This window comes from Podarcis cretensis, assembly GCF_951804945.1.
Source record: "Podarcis cretensis genome assembly, chromosome: 5".
Taxonomy (NCBI): Eukaryota; Metazoa; Chordata; class Lepidosauria; order Squamata; family Lacertidae; genus Podarcis; species Podarcis cretensis.
In genome coordinates, this window is record NC_137174.1 from 28,966,950 (window position 1) to 28,987,705 (window position 20,756).

The following is a 20,756-nucleotide window of genomic DNA, read 5'->3' on the forward strand; positions in this document are numbered from 1 at the left end:
GATAACCACGGCCTCTCCCTGTCTATTAATAGAATAAAGTTCCCATGGGAAGGAAAGATTGTGAATGGAAAACACTGGGAGATATGCAGTCACGATTGAGCACTTTAAAGGTCTTGTTCATTTCAGCAGGAAAGGGTTAAGGACATGCTAAACATTCCTGTTGAGTTTGATGAAATTTGAAACTGGATTGTATTCATTGAGTAGGGAAATATTTATTAAGGGGGGAGGATTGGAAACTTGATTTTTATGATCCAGTGTTATTTCTTTTGTTAGAATTCTAAAATTTAATTGCTAGCTACATATATCTATGTCATTTTGAGGTAGACTGGTAGACATACATGTATGTGAGTGCGAGGATCCCAGGGGATGCAAAAAAGGAGAAATATGGCCGTCAAGACATCTTTTCTTTGGGTTTTGATTGCCAATATATTACTTTTACAGCCTCCTGTAAATCTCGCCCAGCAAAGAAGCTGCATAACGAAAACATCATGTTTCATCGTCTCCATTCTGTCAATCAGCAGCTTAATACATTGACAGAGCTGGTGCCAATGCAGGAAGCTGAGGGTTGGATCCAGGTCATGGAAGGGACAAAGATGTTGACTCTTACAGGAAGGATAGAGGAAGCCATTTTGCCACTTTCCTTACCCCTGCAGCCTCAGCACCACCTCCGGCATTGTTCTGGAAGTCTTGCCTGTGTGTTTGCACCATGTCTAATGCCTGTCCCCCTTTCCCAACCCTCGTGCAAAGCAACAGCAACCCACCTGTTAGGAAGCTAGTGTAGCAGCTCTGCCCCACCAAGAGAGCTGCTCCTACTACTGGGGAGAAAGGGGAATTGGTAAAAATCACCTCCTACTAAAAACATTGTGCCCATGGGAACTCTGGATCCAACTCCATATAAGTACTATTCACTTATGTGCTTGTAATGTTAGGGCTGGGTGGTAGGTGGGTGTTACCTCTACAGCATTGTTCTTATGAATAAAGAGCACTCATTTACTTCTATAAGAAGATAAATCACTATTCCGTTTCTTACATAACTCAAGGACACCATAGAAGTAAAGCCTGTCCTGCGTAATTCCAGAACCTGGGATGAGGCTCAGGTTTTGCCCTTCTGAACTGTGTCCCAGATTAAAGTTAGTTTACTGTGCCTACTGGAACTCAACATCAGGGACTTCAGTAGTGGACGGTGGGGTGGGGTGGCAGTACTAACCTGGCTTAACAACAGCTGAGCTGCTGCTTACTGGAGGGGAGGAGGGGAAAGGGGCAAGGCAACAGGGAGGTCAGCGTGGTGCAAATGTCCTGGCAGAGCCAACCTGCTACTCTGCTAGTGTACTTGGTTCACTATCAATGGCCAACAACTTGGATGGCTTTAAAAAGGGAGAAATTTATGGATAAGGCTATCATTGGCTACTAACTACAATGGTTGTGCAGTGATTCCTATACTAGAGGCAGTATGCCCCTGAAAACCAGTTGCTGGAGACTGCAAGTGTGGAGAGGTCTGTTGTGCATGTATTTTTTCTTGTTAGGCTTTCTGTAAGCATCTGGTTGGCCACTGAGAGAATAGGGTGCTGGACTAGATGGGCCTTTGGCCTCTAGTTCAGCTGAGCTTTTCTTGGTTTCTTATAGTCTCCCTACTTCAGAACTTTGACATATTCTTGACCTGCATTCCACTTTATTTTTTGATAATAGCATCTGGTATATGCATGTATGCCTTCATGTAGTGATTTTAATTTTCTCATAGGTATTATGAACATTCTTTGTTGAAAGGATAATTATATTGAATTAGAATGTATTTTAAGTAAGATAATTATCCTTTGCCTAAAGAATGTACATAATGGCTATGCGAACCCTGAGGTCATCCATACGACAGACTCCCACGCACAGCCCTTCCCTGCGCTCCAGCATTTTGCAAATGTAGCATTACAGGATGGTTCATTCTTGCAAGGGACTCCTAAAGCACAGTAACTCTGTGGCATGGGAAATATGTGGCCTCCCAGATGTTGTTGGACCAAAGCACCCTTTGTACCTGCGCATTTGCCATGCTGACTGGGGCTGATGGGCATTGGAGTCCAACAACAGGTTTCCCATCCTTGCAGTGGACCTGAATAGTTGCAAGAGGCAGCCCTGTGGACACAAGAATATTTTTACTATTGCTTAGTTTCTCGTTCCTCTTTTCTTCTTCATTAGCTTGGAAGACACGTCTTCTACCATCTGTTTACAATAAATCTTTATTTAATCCAGTGACACAGTCCAATCCTTGTTATTAGCATAGCACTTATTTGATAGTGGTAAGTTCTGCAACAAGCCTATAATTGCTCCATTTGCAGGGGCCTTTGTTCCCTTATAGATGCCTCTTGTGTTCATTGTTTGCTGAAACTCCTTGGATTCCCTAATTTATACCAGTCAATTACTATCTGACCAAGGATGGTTAATGAAACAAATCACAACAAGCATGGCTACTTCGTACAAATGCTGTCCTCTTTCATGTAGTAGTGCCAACATTTGGTTTACTTTCTTCAATATCCCTGGCCAGCAGTAAAAAAAATCAAACTGGAACATGACAGCCTAATGGCTTGTATTAAGACGATCATCAGCATACTAGATTTGAAATAACGGGGTGCCATGAATTGCATTTTGATGACGCGTCTTTTAAAATCAACTGACAAATCCATGTTGGTTTTCAAAAAGTGTGTTCAATTTTTAAATGGCTTTCTCTTTTGCACTAATTCAGATTCAAAAGTTATGCATTAAGAGATATACTGAATTCTTAGCATTGTTTGCAAAATACCCCATAATATTTATTAGCATTTCTATAGAGCTTCTCCTACATTAGCAAAACCTACCCCACCAAGTAATTGGTCTGACTGCCAAACTGGGCAGTCTCTCTCCCCATTTTAAACTGCTCTGTAATCATGTTCAGAGATTTATTCTCTGTGGATAAGCAGCGCAGTCACTGTCCTCCTCCAGACACTTCTGCCAGAGATTCCATTCTCTGTCTGCTCAAAGACCACAAGAAACACCCGGCTGGATCAGGCCAAAAGCCTCTCTAGTTGTATCAGTCTTTTCCCCAGCAACAGATATTCAGAGGCATACCACCTCTGATTCCTGAGGTAGTACACAGCCATCTTGGCTTGTAGCCTTGGTTAACCTTATCCTCAGTGAATTTGCCTGAAACCTTTTCAAAGCCATCTAAATTGGTGATCATCACCACACATTGCAATATCATATTCCATAGTTTGCAACTGTACACTATGTGAAGAACTTCATTTTGCCAATCCCGAACCTTCCCACATTCAGCTTCAGCAGATGACCTTGGGTTGTAGCATAGTGAGAGACGGAGAAAGACTTCTTTCTATCTTGTTTCTCCACACCATACATAATTTTATACACCTTATCATGTCCACCCCTTCCTCAACTTTTTTGCAAACTAAAAAGCCCCAGCATTATAATCTTTCTGCATAGGAGTGTTGTACCAGCCCATTTATCATTTTGGTTGCTTTTTTCTGAACCTTTCCCATCTCTGCCATGTCCTTTTTGAGATGTCAGGACCAGAACTGTAAACAGTTTTCTAATTGTGGTTGTACTAGATCTGTATAGCAGTGTTATGATCTCTGCAGTTTTTGTTCCAAACCCTTTTCTAATGACCCGACTTGAAATCTCTTTTCACAGCTGCCACACTGTGACTTGACATATTCACCATGAATTCATAAGTGTATATGTGAAGCTTGAATTTTTTGCCCAATGTGAATCAATTTACATTTGCTTATGCTGAGTTGTATTTGCCACCTTAACACCCATTCACTCAGTTTGGCTGCCTCTCTGGAAGCTGAAGCTTCCTCCTGGCTTGCCTCTTTATCTAGGAGCCACCGGTCATCCCACTTTGTAAATATAAGGGTCTGTTTTTCCTTGTGCTGGGTAGATCTCATCAGGGTTGTGTGATCGTTACTTGTGAGTACATGCAAGGGATTATTGCAAAACCCAGTCAAATTATTTTCCTATTACTACTTTTAATAAAAAGAGCATGAAAGGCAGTTGGATAAGTTTGATGCATTATGAATTAGGAATTGGTGTACTAAAATTAGGGTTGTTCATTAATATTTTTACCTTATTATTGAATGTTGTCTGTTTTTGGATTAGCTGTCTCTTGTTTTAAAACACACTGTCTGCATAGCACTTTACTAAAGAGGCATAATATAGAACTTTCCTGGATCTATAAGGCAGCAATGGGGTAACATTGGCCCTCTGAGCGTTTTTTAGACTACATTTCCCATCATCCTGACTATTGGCCGTGCTGACTGGGGCTGGTGGGAGCTGAAGTTCAGCTACATTTGGTGGAACACAGGTTCATCATCCCTGCTATAAAGATATGTGTCGGACCAAAGTGTGTGCAAAGGCAACCCCCCCCCAATGTTTTGCTCCTCCCAGTTTTGCCTGTGGCTCTGCTTACCATTGGCATGTGGCCTTTGAAAGGTTTTTACAGAAATATATGTGGCCCTTGAGCTGAAAAAAGGGAAATAGGGCGTCTGAATCCAGCTCTGTCATTCTACCACTTTCCCAAGTTGCTACTGAGGCAAGCACCAGTCACATGGTTAGTGGTGGTAATTCCTAGTGTGAGCAAATTGCTGTGCAACTGTTAATTCAAGGCTCATGAATCTGTCCCCGTGGCTAGCAAAATATGACTTATATTTAATTTTACCTGGCTTTATCTGTAAGAAAGTAATCAAATGAAGGCGGTCTAATGGCAATGCCAGCCGGCGAGGGTGAATCTCTTCTAAATAAATTAGCTACCTAATATAAATGGAAATTATGATTAAAACTAAGCATTTGAATCAAGGCTGCCTTGTTGTTAAATCATGATTAAAACTCGTGATGTAAATCAAAGTGGCTTAAATCTATTTGACCGGCTCCTGAGATTATCTGAGAAATGCTAATTAGATTTGGAGGCTCAGAGAGATACTGTAAGGGGGAAATGATAATAGAGACCCACATTGCATTGATTGCATAGGTAAAATAATTAGGGGTTTCATTTAAAGAAAACAATGGAATTGACTCACAGAGTCTGGGCAGGTTTGACATAATTGAGACAATTTGCGGAAGACGCCCTACTTGGAGTGAGGGAGGCTGGTAGAATGCGGCCTTTGCTGATCAAAGAGCTTTAAATGCAGAAGGAAACCATGACAACAGGTGGCGTAGGTTCAAGGAACCATTTGGTTGAGGGAGTAAGAACCACAGGAACACACTTAATATCTAAGGCGTGAAAACAAAAAAGTTACTGCTCTTGCATTCTGTAGATTTTAATCCCATTTTATTATCTTCCTTAAGCACTTGAGGTAGCTTGCAGTAGCAGCTTTCAAAACAAATCTACTGCTGGTGTGGCAAATGTTTGCTAGAATGACTAGTGTACTAAGGTGTGGCCTTACAGCACAGTCCTCTGCATGTCTACTGAGATGCAAGTCCTGCTGAGTTCAGTTGTGTATAGGTTTGTCTCATTAATATTTCTATTCCATGTTTTGTAAATCATCATATGTCCACTAAAGATGTCAGACTAACTCCCTATTTGGGTTTTTCAGAAATATGATTATGTTTTGTGTTTGGATTTGAACAAACCACCTGACAAGACATTATGTGGGAGATTGATATTTGCATAGAGTAAGACAAACATTATGGGCTTGAATAATCTAGTGCCGAGCAACGCCCCCCCCCCTTTTTCTATTCAGTATCCAGTTGGAGACACCAAATCTGGGGTGAAGGCATTTAGGCATTTCTTTCAGGGAGCAAATGTTTATGGCAGCCCAAATTCCTTACCCCAGTTTCAAGGAACAAAATTCATCCCTCCTTTTTTTGTTATCTGAATATTCTTCCTCAAGAACTTTTGGCTCAGCAGTAGCTCTAGCTGAAATAAAAGAAAGGCAGTGTGGGTAGAACTGGCCAGAGTCAAACTGTGCATGTGGGAAAGCAATTTTATTTGACATGGTTTATTTTAAAATTAAGCCAGTGCCTTTCTAATAAAACTGTCAAAATGGCTTAACAATAAAACGAAAGAAAAGTCAATATTAAAATAGCATATGAAGCCTATGTACAGTTTTACATCTAATTTTAATTTGAATGACAATCTGAATCCCAAAAGCTTCCTGTAATTGGTGACAGAAGCACAGAGCACCTCTCTGCCAAGGGCGTTCCCACGTAGATGGTGTCACAATGGTCCCGTCTCAATCAGCCTAATAAGACAAACAGATGGACCCTGAAGCAGGCTGCCTCTTGATGATCACACAGCTGCAAATGTGGGTCACATGGGGAAATTTTATTCCTTCAGTTACACAGGGCCTGTGCTGTTTAGGATGAGTACCTTTAAAATACTCCATAAAGTAGTATGTATAATAGGAAACCAATTGAAATTCAGAAACACAAAGCTTTTATCCAACACAGCATAAATGGAGCAGCTTTTAAAAAGCTAGCATCTCCCCAGTCAGCTCTCTGATGGGAAAGCTGGGTAAGGGGCTGAATCTAGCCCTCTACTCTTTCAGACAGTTGAATGGCAGAATCTCATCTTTTAAAGAAAGAGAAAAGCATGTGCACACATGTTGAAGTGAAGAAGAAAACTGAATGCAGGAACTTTTTATGTATGCCGTTCACACTAAAAGATGGATTAGTGGATGAGCTGCCAGTACCTTCCAGAGGTGTGTTATGGCTGAAACAAGAAACGAGAGACCAAACATTTAGGCCTCTGCCTCAGATGGTGGTCAGTCACTCCACTTCAACAGAAAGTGTGGCGGCATCTTTGCTTCTTGCCCAACCAAACTAGTTAGCAGATGGGCGGGGTATAAATTATTATTATTATCATTATTATCATTATCATTATCCTGGGTCACCATATATAACTCAGAGACTAGGGCCAAAGATAATAAACAAAAATCCAGTAGTAGGCACATCACACTCTGTCAGGAATAAGAGAATAAGTCTCCTTCAACACTCTCCCTCTGTCTCTCATGGTGGGGGGCACCAAACCCTAACGATCTTGCTTTGGTGTTGACCCATCTGGAGTCATCCCCACAACCTGCAGCAGAGCCTGTTTATATAGCAAGGCAGGCACTGGACCACATCCACCCCACTTATTTCTGGTTTTATAAATGTTAGTAACACACGATTACTGCATCATCCTTCTGCTTTCTTGTATTTTGCCTTGAAGTATATTATGGGATATAATTGGAGAAACATTCCAATTATGGAGTAGGGGACACGGGTGGCGCTGTGGGTAAAACCTCAGCGCCTAGGACTTGCCGATCGCATGGTCGGCGGTTCGAATCCCCGCGGCGGGGTGAGCTCCCGTCGTTCGGTCCCAGCTCCTGCCCACCTAGCAGTTCGAAAGCACCCTTAAGTGCAAGTAGATAAATAGGTACCGCTTTATAGCGGAAAGGTAAACGGCGTTTCCGTGTGCTGCTCTGGTGCTGGTTCGCCGGAGCAGCTTTGTCACGCTGGCCACGTGACCCGGAAGTGTCTGCGGACAGCGCTGGCTCCCGGCCTCTAGAGTGAGATGAGCGCACAACCCTAGAGTCTGTCAAGACTGGCCCGTACGGGCAGGGGTACCTTTACCTTTACCTTTATGGAGTAGGTTAACCAGCAGAATCTTGTGTCACACTAGCACAGGGTTGTTTTGTTATTCTCAGGGTGAGCTTGGAGACACAGTTCACTTTCAGAGATGCTTATTTTCTCAATAAGATCCCATAGCAATGGACAGTCCTTTTTTTCTTGACAGATAGATAGCCATGTTAGTATTGTCTCCTTGGACCTTCCCTTCTCCTTTGTACCCAGTTACCTTGTTCCTTCACATTTTCTAATATTACCTAATATTGCCCAGAAACTATAATAAACTGAAACTATAATAGAAAAAGCCAGCAGTGAATTACTTCTGTGTGTGCCAAACAATATTTATTTCAGCTTGATTAGTAATGTAAGTCACGCCATGACTCATCAACATCAAAGTAAGCTGAAACAAAGACATGACTCCAAGAAGTGAAAGGCTTTAAACAAAATATCTGCAACCTTAGCCTTGTGGAATTTGAGTTTCTGAGGGAGCAACTCTGATGTCCACAACCATTTCATATTGTGGTGCCAGTTGTGAGAACTTTGGTTCCAGCTAGAATGTGTAATTTGCTGCAATTGATAGGATTACTGCATCCCTGATTTGCACAAATCACACCAGTCATCTGCCCACTCCTCACATGAAGGTGCTGGTATGACTAATACTGCCATATCATCTCAGCCAGGCCTGGCATTGGCACATGGCATCCTCAGATGGTGGCTGCAGGTCCCATCACTGGTTTCTGTCCAGAGAAGGTGGGAAATTCCGTTATGTGAGCATAAATCCTTGCACTGGTAGATTGAGTTGCTTAGCACTACTTTGGATACAACCCACTGTTCTTTACCTTAGTACCTACAAAATAATAATAATAATAATAATAATAATAAGAAGAAGAAGAAGAAGAAGAAGAAGAAGAAGAAGAAGTAGAAGAAGTAGTAGTAGTAGTAGTAGTAGTAGAGTGGAGAAAGCAGATTTAGTATCCTTTCATGTCACCCCTACTTACACTCACTAACTAATCACAAAAGCATTGAGGGCCAACATTTCTAATACATTTTCCAGGAAATTGTTAACAGTTTCCTAGCAACCACTGTAACAGATGTGAAGCTTTGTTGCTGCTGAGTTTTAAGAACTCCCCCCTCCAGTTTATGAAATCCTCTAGAAGTGGAGGAAGCAACTATTATATTTTAAACTTAATTCCACATTATACAACATAAGGAGGAATCTGCTATTTTATGCCCCACGAAGACCCAACATGAGAGCATCCAGAACTCAGAAAAGGGCCTTGGGGGGCATTTTTGCTTGCATGTAAAACATGTGCACAGGTACACAAGCGGTGCTAAGTTGCACCTGCATATTTTGGGTTCTAAAATGTTCAGGAAACTTCCACAAGTAGAGGAAGCTCCTCACTTTATGCCTTCACCCTCCATGACTTGGAAGGGTCATGTGGGGGGGGGGGGAAGAGCTTAGTGCACATGTCCCCATTCTCTTAGTTTGCATGTAGTTTTATGTGTAATCCAAGGGTGTGGAAACTCCAGTCTGCAGGGATTTTTAGGCCTAGCAAGTCCACAGTTGGGCCTGTGAGGCTGTTTCCCCATAATTATGCCCACCTGCTCTCATATGTGATATCAAGTGTGGCATGATGTCAGGTGTGGGGCAGGTAGATTCATGTGTGCTCCTTAACATGTCAGGGAGATTACTACCACTGCTGTTGATTGGCTTTGAGTGCAGGCCTGCTGGGATCAGCTGAGCTATGGTATTCCCCATAGAAAACATAGTAGCACATCCATACCCTGCCCAAGGCAGGAGTTGAAGCCACCTCCTTCAAGTCTGCTGGAATGGCTGCACTATTGAGTTCCCCATGGGGAACACAGCTGAAAGTTGCAGAAGGTAGGGCTTGATGTCAGTGATATCAGGGATGTCAGTCCTACTGGTCTGGCCCTGCCCACCTCTCAAAGTGGCCTGCCATCAATAGGAGAGCTCAGAATATGGTCCACTAACCAGTGCCAGTTTCCCACACCTGATGTAAGCAGAGTGTCTAAATAGGGCACCTCCTGCTTAAATCTGTAGGTCACTGATAGATTATGGGCGCTGAAAGCCAACTTCTGGTATGGAAAGGGAGCTAGTTTCAGGCTTGTGAGTGAGAAACAATATAGTTAGGTGGATCCTTGGTGCAAGTAAGCATGGCATTTGGTTATGTCAGATATTGCTTTCTTATTCAGGAAGGAGAGGTGTAGGCACATAAGCACAGGACAGGGTCCTACTCTCCTTTCATGTTGTGTTCAGAAAAGTAACATCTGACCATGTCCTGAGAGACAGAGGGTAGCAGAGACGGTGGAATGAAGGAAGTTCACAGTGATATAGCTGACTTTGTTCAAAACATCTGATAATCAAGGAGTTCAAAAGCTCTTTCATCTTTGGTGTATACTTTGAAAAACATTAAATGTAATAATTCACAAAGCTATTTCTGCTTCTGAATTGTCACATTTTGAGAACTGGGACACCACAGGAAAAGACGTTTATATACTGAGCCGTCTCCTTACATTACATTTCAATTTATCATAGTGTCACAAATAAAGGTGATTTTTGGGTCATTTACAAAAATGGTTTGCTGCTCCATCATATCAAGGCTTCTCTCTCCCCCCCCCCCCCAATGAGGGCTAGTTAAATGGATCTTATGAAAAGTGCAATTATCCTAGTATTCATATAAATTATATAGAAATTTATATAATCATTTTCATTTTTGATGATGTTGAAACAAATGGTGGCTTTCTCTTTGACAATGATTATTTCAATCCTTTAGTGTTTCAAGCGGGATTTAGTATGTTGGCCTCAGGGAGACTAAAATACTTCGATTATTTTAGTTTTAACAGTTTTGGTTCCCTAACTATATATTGTACAACTATATGACAGCATCACATCAACCAAATGGAATATGCATTTGATCATTGAAGCCATTGTGCCAGCTGGTAGAGTTTTGTCAAAACATCACCTGGGGAAACAGGAAAAAAGCAGGAGAAAACATCTCGCAAACTCAATACATGTTTTACATTTTTATAATTTCTCCTCCTATGAGATATTAAATTTCATCACTCTGCGGGATACCTTAGTTGTTCATTAGTAGATGGTTAAAACTTCCATTTTCTTCAGGTTTATATATTTTTCATTGTTAAGCAGGACTAGTGGGTTTTAAGGAAGGAAGGTAAAACAGTAGAGCGTTGGATGAATCAGCAAGCCTCCTCCAAAAAACAGAGAGCTATGAAAGGAGCAGGAGAAGACTGGTTTGAAGAACAAGGTTTCCTTTTTGCTCCTGAAGTCCAACACACCCTGCAGCTGTATCAGTTTCCATCACTTGAACAGCTGGTCCAATTATACATTATCCTTGTAGTGCTGATTATTTTAAGATTTTTCTGAAGGCCACCCATTGACTTTAATTAAGCCAGTATTTCATAACATGAGCAAAAATCTAGTCTTATTAACTATCCCACTAGAAATAATGTGAGAGTTGCTGCAGTGCAGTTCTTAAGAGTGTGAACAGTAACATCCCATAATCAAATCCACAACCACAAATAAGGATGTTCTAAGAATTCATTCTTTGCAGTATGAATTTTTCTGCATCATGCAGTGAAAATAGACTGATCCGTTCCTCCTTAACCATGAAGTCCCTAGGTGACATTATTAGACAACCTCTTATCAAGCTGCCTCAGCCCCTTTCTGAAACCTGGGGGACAACAAAGGTTGTTTTAAATGTATATTGTGTGTGAAGTGCTGTGAACAATGCAAAGCTTTGAACAAATGCTATTTTTATTTTTATTTTTGGATTAAACATGGCACATTGTGATACTATTTTGTTTTCCTAATATTGTGTTCAAAATAGTGAGATTCCAGATCAAATATATTAAATAATGGGGTGAGTGATCAAAATTAAAGCACTCTTCAAAACAGAAGAAATCGTGTTAAAATATATGATGGCAATGACTGAAAAGTGGGTTTAAAAAGTCATAGGCTGCTTCATCGTGTAAAATGAATATAACCTAATGTAATGTAAATGTTAAACATATGTAAAACGAGAACATCAACTATTACTTTACTTGTAGGATTAGAGAAGTGAAAAAATAACTACACAGAACAAGCAGCCTCTTGGTGTAGGAAACTTGTGCAGTGAACAGAATAATAATTTCAGTTTATTTCTCTTCCTCTAAATTCACTCATGATTTGAACGGGATGGATTTTCTTCTTAGCCGACCCTTTCCTGACAGCTGCATAGATTTCCTCTGGCTTCTCTCTCTTAATCAAAGGCTTCTTTTCCGGAGCCTTCATCCGCCACATCACCACAGGGTGTCGTGGGCCAGCAGGACTTTGAATTCTGATAATCTTCGTAGAGGCGATATAGGACATCTTCACTGTCTGCACCACGGCATTCATCAAGTTCTTGGCAGCCTGAATTAGTGAAGTCACGCTGTCCAACTGTAATCAGAAACACAACTGTTAACAGCCTCAGAAATCAAGCGAGCTGTAATCAAAAACAAACATTTAAAATGCAGGTGATCTTTATTTCCATTTGTGCATTCCATGTAAGGAATAAGCCAACATGAATGCAGAAGGGTCAAAAGTTAGTTGCAATGTTGGATAAATAGAAGCTTGAGGTGAGGACGGAGTTACTTTAACAGTGGACATTTCTTTTTGCATTTGTAAAGCATTACAGCCAGTCTTTTCTTACTGGAAACCTAAAGACAGCACAATTTAAAAAACAAACCCAAGAACAATACAGTAGAATCACTAAATCACAAATATAATTTTGGCTATAATTTGGCTTAGAAATGATGTTACACATCTTTTAATCCCCTGATCTTTTGTGATTTCCGAGGTCTGCAAATTTGATTGAGAATGTTTATATAGAAAAAATATTAACTGCTTGATCAAAATGTTCTCAAAGCGATGCATAAATAATAGAAAGATAGATAATGGCCAAAATATGGGGAAATACTAGAAAAAGATGGAGACAATGGGAAATCGCAGAGTTTGGAGAAAATGAAGGATAAAGTGCGAGACTGGTTACACTACGCTCAGATTAAAGAAGTCTTTAAAAATGATAAAAAGTTAGGGTTCCAGGTGGAGAAATCGAAATTGGAAACAGAACTGTTAGAACCTAAGACTAAGGTACTTTCAAGAATGTATAAAAGGTAAAGGTAAAGGTACCCCTGCCCATACGGGCCAGTCTTGACAGACTCTGGGGTTGTGCGCCCATCTCACTTAAGAGGCCAGGGGCCAGCGCTGTCCAGAGACACTTCCGGGTCACGTGGCCAGCGTGACATTGCTGCTCTGGCGAGCCAGAGCCGCACACGGAAACGCCGTTTACCTTCCCGCCAGTAAGCGGTCCCTATTTATCTACTTGCACCCAGAGGTGCTTTCGAACTGCTAGGTTGGCAGGCGCTGGGACTGAGCAGCGGGAGCGCACCCCGCCGCAGGGATTCGAACCGCCGACCTTTCGATCGGCAAGTCCTAGGCGCTGAGGCTTTAACCTTTAGCGCCACCTGCGTCTTGCCAAAATATACCATTTGTCTGATAACAAATGCTGGAAATGTAAAGGAAATGAAGGAACATTCTTTCACCTCTGGTGGACGTGCCCTAGAGTGAAGGCCTTCTGGGAAATGATATATAATGAGTTGAAAAAGGTATTTAAGTATACTTTCCCCAAGAAACCAGAGGCCTTCCTCCTGGGTATTGTCGGCCAGAGGGTGATAAAGAAGGACAGAACTTTTTTCCTGTATGCAACAACGGCAGCAAGGATACTCATCGCTAAGCACTGGAAAACCCAAGATCTACCCACACTGGAAGAATGGCAGATGCAACTGATAGACTATATGGAATTGGCTGAGATGACCGGCAGAATCCGAGACCTGGGAGAGGAAAAGGTTGAAGAAGACTGGGAGAAATTTAGGATTTATCTACAAAAACACTGTAATTTGGTTGAATGCTAAGAAGGATGCCAGATCATAAACAATCGAGCACCACTAAATTAGACGTAATCTGGATGATAAATGAGATTGAGGGAAATATAAATTTTTTGGAGAATTATTAGACTAAATTAAATGAATGAGACTTAAGAATCTAAACAAGTTGATAAATTGCTGGAAAAAGTTTTACAATGATGCAAGTGGGAGCGGGAGACGCGAGGGAGTCCAAAGAAGCTTTGAAAATATGTTATGAGACATGTCATATTGTTTATTAATTTTGCATTTTTGTATTTAAAAAATCTTAATAAATATTTATATATAAAAAAAGAAAGATAGATAAAACTTGGCTAAAATCAAATATACCTATAAAACCATCATAATTAAAAGCAAATATTAAAATCAACAAAACCTTTAGGACATATGTAGGTAATGGAACTATATGTCTGGATTATTGTGTCATTCTAATGAGGAGTAGGACAACTGTGCCATGTCTCCAAAGAATGGAGAAAAAGAAACCAATGGATACAAGAGTTTTTAGAAACAAACTGAAAGCACACACTATATTTTAGTATTTTTATGAATGGTGTATGTTTACACACATATTGCTTTCATTCTCTGTGGAGGAAACACACAGTTATCAAGAACATTCAGGAAAACTGATGCCAGTTTCTAAATAAAATCCTCTTACATCCATAAGTTTTTTCTCTTAACATTTTCTCACCCCTAATTCTGCTTTGGGACTTTGAAGCAGGCTTCTAACTCTGTCTCTGCAGCTGGGAATTATGCAACGTATTGGTCGCAACATATCCTCATACAACAGCTATGGTGGGACACATGTAGCCCTATCAGATAGTTCGGTACTACCCTCAGCCAGGGGCGGAGCTTCATGCTCTGGCACCGGGGGGCAGGGGGCAGCTGCGATGGCATCCTGGCCGGGATCATTCTTCCTCGTGCTAGTATTTTCCCCGTTTCCTTTTTCACAGTAAACTTTTAAAGTCGGTGTTGATATAGCAAATAAGATTTAACAACAAAGCTTATTACTAAGCTTTGCTGCTTAGTAATAGAAAGCAACAAGCTCTAATTGCTCAAGACTACAGTGAGCCTTGCCTTTCTAGTTTTGCAGCTAGTTTTGTATTATTTATTTATAACATTATTTATAGCCTGCCTTTGGGGGCATAGCCCATTCAAGACAACTCACAGTGTCATAAAAGCATAATACATAACACAAGCTTTAAAAAAGTGAATAAAGGAGCAGTACAGTATTAACAGAAACATATGCCAGTTAAACAACAGAAAATTCCTGTAGATGTATTGTGCCGCTGTTTAAATACACCTAAGTTGGGGGAGGAATTCTGGAACTCTAGAAGAGCAGAAGACTTTTAGGCAGATGATTTCCAGCATGGACTGCATAGCATTTGAACTGTGTCATATTTCATTTTTGTGTATGAGCCTCTAGGTGAATGTTAAAATTCTTCAGCATTTCTTTCCATGTGCTATGAATTCCACCTCCAGCTTAAGCTGCCTTTGCTGTTGTCATTTTGCACTAGAAAATTGGCAAGGGATAAATTTACTGTAATTCATATCAATAACCTGAATGAATAACTTTTAAGCTTCGAAGAGTCACTGTGCTCATATTTAATTATAAGGTTGACAATTTCAATTTAGAAATGCAGCTCCTTTTTGAATAATTTTAAAGAATACTGTGTTCTGGGGTTTCTGCCCACCTCCTCTTGAAGATCCATCTGATTATTCTGAACATGTTTTGAAGTTTGGCTTTTGTATCTCCCGAACACAATTTGTTTCAAAAACTACTACAGAATTAAGTGATAAGAATTTGTACTGCATCATGAGAATGTGATCAGAATGAATTTCGTAGTGCTCAAGAAGCTGCATTTGGGTTTTTTTCTTGTGATATGCACAACAGCAGTGACCAGTCATTTTCAGCGAGTATGCCTTTCACTGAGTCCAAAGAATAAGAGAGGTCCACTATAATGCTTGCTCTATCTTGTGCATATGGCACCGTACAGGCCCTGGCACCACTAGAGAGGCTAGGGGAGTGTGGACTCATTGGTTCTTTGCCATTGCTAACCCTATTTCTTCTACCCAGACATGCCCCAAACTCCAGTTGCCCATGCCATTTCTGCCACAGGATGACTGCCTGTATGTCAGTATGTATCAGTGTTAGAGGGCATGTGTTTGTCTTGTGTGTTGTGAGAAAAATAAATAAAATTTGGACAACTGAGAACTAAACACATGACTCCCAGCCCCCCCCCAAGAAGGGAATTGTGTTAAGGGTTCTGGGGATTGTAGCTTTGTGAGGGGTAAACTGCAGTTCCCATGTTTCTTTAGAGGAAGCCACTTTAACTGTATGGTGCATACACAGCTCTAGTGTGTGTAGTGGCTGGTGTGTCGGGAAGACTAGGACTGGGAAGCTCAGGTTTTAATCCCTTGTTGGACATGACCTTATAATAGTCATTACCTTTCACGTTAACCTACTCAGAGAGTTATGGAAAGGAGAAAACCATGCAAGCTCATTCCAGAGATGAAGACAATTTACTCCAGTGAGCATTCTTTTAATTTGGCATTCTTGGCAGCGTTTTAATGATTGCCTTTTACTATTCTGTTTTGTTGTTGGTTTGTATATTTATGACTTTGCATTTTATTATTTTGGGCTGTTGTACAAGGAGCCACCTTGACTACACTTTAGGGTAGAAAGTCGGTTCCAAACAAACAATACTTCACTGATTTCCAGTACTAAAATTCTACATCGACTGGTATCTGCATTCTTCCCCTTCAAAAAACACTATTTTTAAAACAAATTACATAATTACACCCACCCCCAGGTCAGGCTGCAGATGGAAATGAACATGAATTGTAGTAGATTTGTGGTTCAGTCACAGTCCTTTAGTCCTTGCACATTACAGCAAGCATAGTTTATAGTTTTACCCACAGCCTGTTCCATACATCTCTGAGTAACGTTCTGCAGGGAATCTAAAGTACTCAAGGACAATAGTCACTGGGATACCTTTTTGTCTTTCTCTGCTATTCTCTACAGCCTCTTCAAGGCCTCATGCCATCATAAGCAGAGAAAACTGATGAAACGAGAATCCACATAAACACAAAATAGACAAAATATTTCTTTACAGCACTCTGAAGTTAATCTTTCAAGGATGCTTCTTAGATGACACTTTGCCATCAGCATCCTCTTCCTGAGAAAAAAATGTATGCACCTTTTATCAGGCATACTCTGATATAAATCACCACTTTCCCCCTTCCAAATATAGTCAGGAAATTATCAAGCCCCGTTTCATATGCAAAATAAATTTGAGAGTGGGGCAGAGATGCTATCATTGGCATAGCCAAGGGGGCGCAGGGGGGCAGCTGCCCCTCTGATCAAGTAAAACAATAGAAACACTGAACTAACAGACTAAACACATCACTTCTGGGAGGTCCACAAAAGTCCTGCCCCCCCCCCAAATCCTGGCTACGTCCATGGATGCTATGCTAGTTTCCTGACAGGTGTGTTGCTATTGCTTACTGGGGGGGGGGCGAGGTATGACTATTGGGTATTTTGGCATGTTGTTGGAGTACCAGATTGGCTCTGCCTGTGCGTTTCCACTGAGTCAAGCTCCCTGACATTTCCCATTAAGTAACAGCAGCCCACCTGCCAGGAAGCAAGCATAGGGTTTCTCCCCCACCTAGTGAGCTGTTTCTGCCAATCCATGTGCATGGTGGCTCTTATGAAGGCAAACCCCTGCCCTAAGGTGGCATGCCATACGATTTTGATCCAGACCAGATTTTGCTGCAAACTCCCTGCCCCTGCCACTTTTCTCCCTCCCCTCCACTGCCCTTACTCAGCTCCATGCAAATTCGAAGCATTGTGACAGTGTAAGAAGGGGAATAGGCAGAGGGGTCTGGTGTGACTGGCGAGCATTGTGAGCAAAGGAAGAGTTGGAGCAGAGATGCCTGGGGCATCTCCAGATGGAGAGATTCCTGCCCTCCCCACTCCTTTACAAGATGCTTCTGCATCCTTGCTTTAGACCAATTTTCTTTTCTGTGCTTAATATGAGAATTGTTTTGCTGCCAAGGGCTGCACTTTATATCAATATGTCTTCTCCAGGCTGCCACCCTAGAGGAAAAAGCAGAGTGTAAGAAAATAGGGGGAAATGCAGGTTAAACTGTAATCAGCAGAAGTAAAAGCATTTCTTCTTTGATCCTTAGACTGACAGGACAAATAAGAGCTTGATATGTCATTCCTATGCTCCCCTCCAACTGAAATCCAGTCACCTCTGAAGTATTTCAATATTTACAGCCAAATAATTTAACCCATAGTCTGGTCATGGAAATCAGAATCAGATTCAAAGTGTACAAACGAGAAGACTAATGAATGTTCTTCAATTCCATCTACATTTTGCCTTCCATGCCATTACTGCAGCTGCTGAATATCTGTAGCAAATTCTGGCAGAGAAGGGAAACTGGAAGAGAAAAGGGCAGGCCATAAGGAATACAATTTAAGCAGAAGGTCAACACATAACTGAGTTTGGCAAAAGCTATACATAGTTAGAATTGGCCAGAAATCAAGTATCTGTACATCAAAAGCAGTGAAAAAGGAACGGTGGGTAGGTTCTCCTGAACCATCCAAAATCTGTTCTGAGGCAAGCCAAACAATTAAAACTTCTGAGGAACAAAGACAATGAATGTGTAGCTTTCTAAGGCAGCGTTTTCTCAAACCATAAGCCTTGGGCCACTTTCCGGTGAACCTCAGTGCCACTGCCTGCCCATCACCTCCTCTGCCTATTACGCCATATAGTCTGAAGTTGGATCAGCAGCTCCTTGCATCCTGAATAAAGTGGGGGTGGGCAGAGACCAGGAAAAGATAAGTTGGGGAGAGTGGGAAGGAAGGTCTCCCTCCTCTGAGAGAAAAAGGACTAAGAAAGTTTTAAGGAAATGATAAAGTCAGATAAAATGTTGTTGTTGTTGTTGTCTACATAAACTGTGAAAAGAAAGGAAAGGGATACGAGCGGAAAGCTGCTTAAGAGGAAGAAGTGAATGCAAAAGGACCAGGGGGAAAGGGATAAAATAAATGGCATGGGATGGGATAAGGTTCAGCTGAGGAATGGCCCCAACTGGCGTACCAGCCAAAGCTGGTTGAAGGCACTTGTCAGGGAACTGCCATCCGCTCAGGGGCGAGAGGGGAAAAGCCGGATGGATTACAGAGAACCCCCAAAGATTGTGGGAAGCAGCACTTCCTCGGCAGAGGAAGGTAGCCACACCTCTAGTGGAGAGGAGTTGCAGGGGGCGGAGGAGGCAAGGCGGTGCCAGGACACCTTGCTGGAGCAAAGCGGGGAGGAGGGAGGTCCCCCGTTACCCAAGCCTTCCTTGCGCAGAAAGCTTCCGTGCAGAGAGCGAAGGCGCAGACTGGGGGTCAAGAAACTACTCTGCTGGGGAAGGTTTAAGGACCGCCCACTCTCAGATTCTGCCAGTGAATGAGCAAGACACGGAATATAGGTGCTCTGCATTCTAAAGGTTTTTATCACTAATAAGAAAGCTTTAGAACAGACTATTGTGGCATATTGCCTGATTGCTCTCGAGCAACCAACCAATACCTTTAACAGCACTGCTGGCCACTATTAACAAAGATGGACCCAGGAGCAACCCCAGGTTTCAGATAATGGTTCCAGGGGACATAATTCTCATGCCTATGTAGATACTTATCATTAGCTCGGTGTGAAAAAAAGATATCAGTCTAAGAGCATACCAAGTTAAAGAGCAGACTGCAGGGGAGAACTCTTGGGATATGTGTGTGTATGGCTGTGCAGAAGGTCAGGAGAAGAAGGTGGAAAATTCACAATATAAAAAAGGACTTGCCTACCTAAAGTGGAATAGTTTTCTTTCTTCTCGCCTGCTGCATTGATTTTCTGTCAGATGCTCTCTTCTATTTAGCAGTTCATTTGTCATTATGCCAGTTGGTGGTATTTAGGATGATTATGAAAAGCTGGATGTGTTATCAGTTTTCTGTTTACTTTACAGCATTAGAAGAACTTTATTAGAAGAACGTGTAGGATTGTTTGGTTGTGACTGATGTCTTATTCTCAGCTTCTCCTTGCCAGGGCTTGTTCAACCTTCCTGTGGCTGACCCCAGACAGCCCTTGCCCATGTTGGCAAAATATGGTTGGGGATCCAGATAGGTAGCCGTGTTGGTCTGACGCAGTCAAAATATATTTTAATTTTTTTAAAAAATTGTCCAGTAGCACCTTAGAGACCAACTGTGGTGGGGGAGTAATGTTTGAACCTCTCTTCTGCATGCCCTGGAATAAGAGCTGTTTGGCAGTGGAACAGACTCATAAGAGGTGGTGGACTCTCAATCCTTGGAGATTTTGAAGCAGAGGTTGGACGGCCATCTGTCATGTATGATTAAGTTGAGATTCCTACATTGCAGAAGGTTAGCTAGATGGCCCTTGGGACCCCTTCCAATTCTACATTTCTATTACTCCGCAAGTATGTGAGATTTTTGACCAGCTTCGGCCCATCTGAAGCTGAAGCTGATACAGGCTCGTCATATCTTGAGCCCAAGCAGAGCGTCATCACACAGCAGAAGGATAAGCAGTATGTGCCACATTCTTAACTTTATTTACACTTTTATGCTGAGAGAATACAAACATGCATCTTTCCTCTGCAAGAGCAGAGAAGCAACTCTTCTCTGAAACAAAGAACACCGAGAGAACAGTGAAAAACAGGAAACCAGTGAACGTCACATCCAGTCTCCCATTCCCGTGGGAACCCAACAGTAACTCTGACTGTGGAATGCAAAACAATGTCCTGTGACTGCAGTTGCTGCTCAGTGAGGGAAATAGAAACCAACAAAGTATGGATCACCAGCAAGGACTTTTCCTCTGCAATCACAAGAAAGTGAGCACATTTGATTGCACACTTTAGTAAACCATTTTTTTACACATGCAAAAGCTTGGAGAGCAGTGAGTAAGCAGAAAGGATTGCAGTTGTTTTTATGAAGGCTGTTTCTATTTACAGCTTTAATAAGTCATACTGCATGAGAAACAATATCCCACATCCCCCCAAAAACTCCACCATGTTGTTTTGCAAAAATCTGAGATACTGTTACTGCATTCCTATAGCAGTTCAAGTCTCTTTGTTATAGTTGTTAAAGCTATTTGCATATTGCCATGGAACATACCTAAATGATAAATTCTCAAACTTTATAATGTAAA

The 20,756-nt window shown here is 41.6% G+C and overlaps 1 protein-coding gene and 1 long non-coding RNA gene across 14 annotated transcripts in view; one reads left to right on the forward strand and one right to left on the reverse strand.

Annotated features, from left to right (window-relative positions):
• Nucleotides 1-20,756, forward strand: part of LOC307215942 — a 576,636-nt gene that overhangs the window by 514,045 nt on the left and 41,835 nt on the right. The gene's annotated exons all lie outside the window — the stretch shown is intronic.
• Nucleotides 7,902-20,756, reverse strand: part of CTNNA3 (catenin alpha 3) — a 566,819-nt gene continuing 553,964 nt past the window's right edge. For all 4 annotated transcript variants that reach the window (XM_079975614.1, XM_079975615.1, XM_079975612.1 and 1 more), the window contains one exon: nucleotides 7,902-12,040. In XM_079975614.1, the coding sequence (XP_079831740.1) occupies nucleotides 11,753-12,040 (288 nt within the window). In that variant the 3' untranslated portion in view covers nucleotides 7,902-11,752. The remainder of the gene's footprint in view (nucleotides 12,041-20,756) is intronic.